Source organism: Orbicella faveolata, unplaced genomic scaffold, assembly GCF_042242905.1.
Source record: "Orbicella faveolata isolate gen_17 unplaced genomic scaffold, um_ofav_v1 contig_2, whole genome shotgun sequence".
Classification (NCBI taxonomy): Eukaryota; Metazoa; Cnidaria; class Anthozoa; order Scleractinia; family Merulinidae; genus Orbicella; species Orbicella faveolata.
Window position 1 is genome coordinate 2,081,374 of NW_028301547.1, and position 5,960 is coordinate 2,087,333.

At 38.3% G+C, this 5,960-nt stretch overlaps 1 protein-coding gene across 1 annotated transcript; it reads right to left on the bottom strand.

The window, feature by feature from the left end:
- Positions 1–2,156: 2,156 nt before the first annotated feature.
- On the bottom strand, positions 2,157–5,845 carry LOC110058382 (uncharacterized). The gene is made up of 3 exons (XM_020765031.2): positions 5,729–5,845; positions 4,606–4,880; positions 2,157–4,398 (listed from the first exon to the last, which is right to left on the bottom strand). The coding sequence occupies exons 1-3, from the start codon at positions 5,745–5,747 to the stop codon at positions 3,079–3,081; spliced, it is 1,614 nt and encodes a 537-aa protein (XP_020620690.2). The 5' UTR covers positions 5,748–5,845; the 3' UTR covers positions 2,157–3,078.
- Positions 5,846–5,960: the final 115 nt, after the last annotated feature.

Sequence of the window (5,960 nt, forward strand, 5' to 3'; positions counted from 1 at the left end):
GTGAGTGAGTGAATGAGTGAGTGGTATAACGGCATTTTTCTGTTCCTTTGGAAGAAAGTACCACAAATATAGATACCTAAATATGTAAGCACTTCATTTTTTATTGGAATTAGTTGTCAAATATTAACATAACAGTCTGCAAATTTTGTTTTATTTCCACATTTGATTTCTGAAATAATCACTAGTGAAAAAAATATATAATGTTTTACTGCAGTTTTACAACTCCGACATAACAATCACACGTTTGTTATTACAAAAAGCTGGTTACAGATTGTCTGGAGAGATCTGGAATGGTTCTTAAAATATAAACAAATCTCGAACAATCCATCAATCCAGCTGAAATAACAACCTGCTTAAATGAACGCCAAACTGATTCCAATCCTAGATGCCCGCATTTGGACGTATTTCAATAATTCTAACCTTCCCTAGGCTCAGGGTCAAGGTCTTACTGCAGTTCTAGAAACAGCCTTTGACGTCATTATATTGTGCTATGACGTAATCATTTGAGTTATCAACCTCTGAAAACACCCCGAAAAAATGTTGTTTGAACTTGTTAGATTCTTTTAGCTAGGCAAACAAAGATATCATCAATGCCTCCAGTTGTTAATGTCGATTAATTTCTTTGGCAAAATCCACAGGACTTCCAGCTAAGTAATCCAGCTAGTATTAAAAATAAGACTAAATTCTGCTTTCTCCAGCACAAAGACCTTGTTGCTTCTTATGTTTTTCTTAAGTCTGACAAAACTGAATAACAAAACATATAAATATAGGACTAAAACCTTAAGAATGTTGGATCTGATGCATGATGTAAAAGTAAGCTAAATTTTCGGCAACGTTCTGTTTGCCTTCGTAAGAGTAAAATGAGAGGTTAAGACATGCTTTGATCCCTAAGGAGCACAATAAAAGGCAAATAGGCCTTACGGAGAGGCTTGCGCTCATTTACAGCATCAGTATTCAGCGTGGAATGCCACGTTTTAGCATTTCTACGTAACTGGGTTGGATATCATGTCCAGTCGTTTCCGCGTGCTGTATATATATATATATATATATATATATATATATATATATATATATATATATATATATATATATATATATATATATATATATATATATATATATATGGAATGATCTAGAGGGAACGATATGACTTTTTTCGTGGAACGACCTTACAAGATACTTCAGTAGAAGAGACCTAGAAAATGGCTCACCACTGTTCAGCATTTCTCAGTAAAAAGCCACGGCCAAACGATCGCAACATTTCAACGCAACCTGTCGCATGTAATGTTGGGCGCAACATGTTGCGCGCCGTGGCCATCCCGTCGTTCTTCTCTTTTTTTCAAGTCAAGCTAGTGCGCATGCCCTGGCGCAACATTGTTGCACGAATCCAAACGAGTACGACATCGTGCAACTTTCACCATGTTGAATGAAGAATTTGACCATTTTCAAACTTGGACCAACAACACCCAACATGTTGCGATATGTTGTGTTGAAATGCTGCGATCGTTTGGCCTAGGCTTGAAAATGGTCAAATTTGGGCTAACAACACCCAACATGTCGCAAAGGGTGGTCAAACGCGCCAATGTTGTGATCGTTTGTGATTGTCTTCATATTTTGCTTTGTCACAGGAAAAGACAGAAAGTTTTGAACGTGAGAACTCGTTAAAACTGTTGGGCCATGTTGTTCATCATCGTGCCGGGGTGGGCAGGCGTGAAAAAAGCGAGTGCCTGAGAGCCCCGACATGATCGAGTGTATATAACCTTTAGAGAAAATAGAAACAAACAACATTAAAAAATTGATTATTTTCAATCATTTTAATTTTTTTACAAAGAGGAGTATTGACAAGACAGGCTAACAAAGGATCGAAATGGCCGGCTCTGTGTGGCGTTATAAACATTCCCGCGCTTTCATTCCCAGGCTCTTTCGCGCCTTCATTCTCGGAAAGCGGGTCAATTTAATTTGCTTTTCTGCGGAAAAACAAAAACAAAACAAAAAAAAAACCCTAAGCGTGAGAAAGTGGACCGCATGTGTGACCCGCCATGAGATTGAAGTTTAAATCGATCTGCTGAAGTGAGACGACAATGCTGTGGAAAAAGCTAAGCAGGTAAGCTTATCGTAAGCGTAAATTGTGCTAGGACGCCCGAAATCCAGACAAATTAGTCATGCCACTTGGCTGAACTTTTATTCATATGTTTCCGTACAACCGCTTGCTTTGTTGTAATATTGTCACACAAGATTCTGAAAAAATATTGATCAGAAGTAATGGGAGTAATGAATGATAATCACAATAGAGAGAAAAACTACCAGTACAGTATGAGAATCGCACTGTTTCCATTATTGTAAAATTATACTCATTACATTGGGCCATTCACAAGCTATTGTGTATGATAAATGTTACCATAGAAATTGTACTACCGTTGACAGAATTCGTCAATTTATAAATGTTTTCATTTGATCAGCACCCCAGAACTTGTTTTTCCTTCTATCTAAGATGAATACATTTTTCACACTTCAACAAGAAATCCCAGTTTATAATTATATAAAATATCTCCAAATAATTAGCAAAGATATTTAGTTTAGAAATACACACTTAGTTGTTGTTCTCCAGAGCTAAAAGAAAAGAGAACTATTTCACACAGAGTAAAATTTGCACAAAATATTAAGTCAACAAAAATATAGTTTGCAAGTGAGTAAATTTATATGAAACTAGTATGAAAGATCAGAGAGCAATATCTGATGTGTCTAGAATAATATCATATATTAATTTTTCTAAAATAATTTAATACACATTGTACATTTTTTATACAGCTGTGCACTGTCACTGATATAGCTACATTTTCTTCCCTGGGAATTTCAAAAATTCATGAAAAAGACCCAAATATTTCTTTTTCATGGGTACTGACAGTCAGCTTTATCTGACAAAGAAAACTAAGAATTCAGAGTAATATAGCCTATTCCTTTGAATTGCTGCACTTGACTATTGAAAATTGTTGTAAAAGCCCAAGGAGAAAATTTGTTGGCAGGTACTGAAATAGGTACTTTACAGTCGAGAATATTATTTTAATGAATAAAATCAAGTTAAAGTTTTGTGAAATCCATATCATACCCACTGCATTGAGCGTCAGTTTTTTTATCTTCACTCTTGTTGGCCAAGCCAAGACCTAATGACTTCCGGCAACTCTGCGGTGTACTGCACGCCTTGCTGATGCTAAATCTCTCTGGAGAAAACAGAAATCCATAATCAAACTCCCCATCCTTGAGTGGTGTGAAAAACCCACTGTCTGAGCCATGGCTCAGGGGAGTGAACCCCAGGTGACCACTACCATAATTCAGAGGTGAAACCAAAAGAGAAGCCAGAAAGCTCTGGTTGGTGCAGGCCTTGGTGGGGGTTATCATTGGTTTAACTGGTGATAGGCATGTAATGTCACTAGTATTGTTTTTATTAAACATAGGTCCTGGTGATGTCATCTCATTGGCTTGTGAATTGATGGCTGCTAAGGTAGGCTGTGGGCGTGGTCGTAGTGGAGATCGTCTGGGTTGAGGTAAATTTTGCCTCTTTTGAAAACTTGTTGTAGATGTCTTGATCCCGTTGCCAGGCTTTGTTTTCCTTTTGTCCATTCTTGTTTTCTTGGCATGTGGAGCCAACATTTCATTTTCGATTCTATCTTCACTCAAAGAGGGATTATTGCAGGTTTTCCTGCTGCTAGTTGATTTACTTGTGGTGCAACCATTTGATATAAGTTCATTTTCCCTGTCTTCAATATTGCAAAGGGCTTGTTCCACTGTCACAGTCAAGGCACTGCTCTGGCTGATGTTTTGCTCTCTTTGATTTAGAGAAGATGAACATCCAGATCCCACTTCCTCCTCGGTAGAAATTGTTCCCGCAAGGCCGCTATCACTTTCTTGTCCAAGTCCTTGAGGTCCTTGTACTTGTGGAGCTTCTGTAGCACTCTCTGCAATTGATGTTTCTGACGTCACAGGAACATAACTTGGATTTACACCAACGGCAGCCATATTTCCTATCCCAGCTTGGGCTGCTATTTTGTTTGCCATGTTCATATAAATCTGTGTTGGTAAGATTACAACTGGTATACTACTGGGCAATCCAGAGAGGCTTCCGTCCGTTATAATTTGAACACCTCCCTTGTTTGAGAATGGGCTTGACATGGGCACATTGTCGGTAGGTTTGGGCAGAATAGGTCGCAAGCCTTTTGTATTTGATTGATCTATGGTCACAGTTTGGTTCATGAGGGGCTGTTGATGCTTCATAACTTCTTTCATTATGTTTTCCTTCCCTTCTGGTGATATGCACCAGTAACTACCCTTACCAGGCAGACTGGAAGGTCTGTGAGCTTTGAGGAAAAAGCTGTGGAGTGACAAGTTATGGCGAATGGAGTTCTGTAAAAGGAGAAAACAAAAACAGTGATGCGTTGTAGCATTAGTATATTTTGGTCTCGTTCTTTCGAAAAACAGAACTATCAACCCTCAGCGAGTAATCAGTATCTATTTTCTCAACTCTCTTATTTATATTATAAACACAAACAGATGTACATGTAGGACTGTTTGATTACACTTCAATCATTATATGTATGTATAGTTAGTTACCTTCCATGCCTTTTTGCAATTTTTATAATAGGGGAAGTTATCTTCAATCCATTTGTATATGTCTTGTAGCGTCATACGTTTCTCTTGTGTACTGTTAATAGCAAGTAGAATAAGGGTTGCATAAGAGTAAGGGGGCTTTGGGTGTGGATTCATTGACGTTGTCTCAGAAGTTGTTGTATCATTTGACTTTTGAGTCTCCAGCAGTGGATTAGAATCCAGTTTGCACAGCCACTGCATGTTAGTCAAGCTTTCATCAAGAGAGGTACCTGGGCGTCCTATGTAATCAACAAAAAATATGATAATAACAAAAGATAAGTAACTTTATTTTTCCCAAGTTGATAATGACAGCACTCTGTTTGTCATAAAAGGAGTACCCTGGAACATATTGCTTAGTTCATCTGCTTGAGATCTAATGTGTGTTCCTTTGGGCTGATCTGAATCAGGATCAGTGATGTAAGATCACTCAGATCATGGTGCATCAAAGGACGCGATGAATCCATGACTAGAGTGGATTCATTGATTCCTAATGCACCACGATCTGAATGATCTTGGATCACTGATCCTGATGAGATCCAGATCACCCCCAAAGGAACGCACTCCTAGCCTTGCAAACCCAAATTAAATAAAAGCCAGGAAAACAGTCGTTGAGAACAATGCAAACAAAACTTGACTAGAGAAGAATAAAAGTTAAATTATACAACTGGCTGAGTTTAGAAGTTTACGAGTGGAAGATTTCAAGTCATAGTGGAGGTATAAATCAAAACAAGAATAGTGACTTAGCTGTCTAAAAGAACGTTTACACCATGTGTTTACGTAAAGCATTGAGGCATGGCTGTAACGGTAAACCACGGCAAGCTGTTTGAACAAAAACAATAGTATAGATCCTTGCTACTATGTGTTTCTACCTGACCTGAACCCCATCAAAGACCTAAGACTGGCTACAAAGGATCAGTCCAAAAATTTGAATACAAATTTCGAAATTGAAATGAAACAGATAACCTGGCTCATCTTGATTTAGTCACATTTGAGATGGCAGCTTATGGCCGCTCGGCGTTTTCCTTTTGCTGTAAATTTTCGACCTTTTAGATAAGCAATGACTTAAAACAAGGCAGAATTGACTCACGTTCACTTGAAGACATCATTCACCTGCAGATCTTTGTGGTTCTGTACCAGATCGCAAGAAAACTAAACGTTTTAACAAAGTGTTCGAACCAACGTGCGTCGTACACTTGATCATGAACGCTGCACAGTTTGAAATTCCTGCTTCCGTTGGATGCTAGCCAATCAGAAGCCAAGAAATCAGCCTCTTTTGCAGGTAGGATAAGTTCTCCCAGTGTGCCTTGCTGTCTGTAGAA

Bases quoted from the DNA above. Each gene is read 5' to 3' on its own strand.
- LOC110058382 (XM_020765031.2), bottom strand. The intron at 4,399-4,605 runs GTAACTAACTAT...CTCCTTTTACAG, and splicing joins ATTGCAAAAAGGCATGGAAG to AACTCCATTCGCCATAACTT.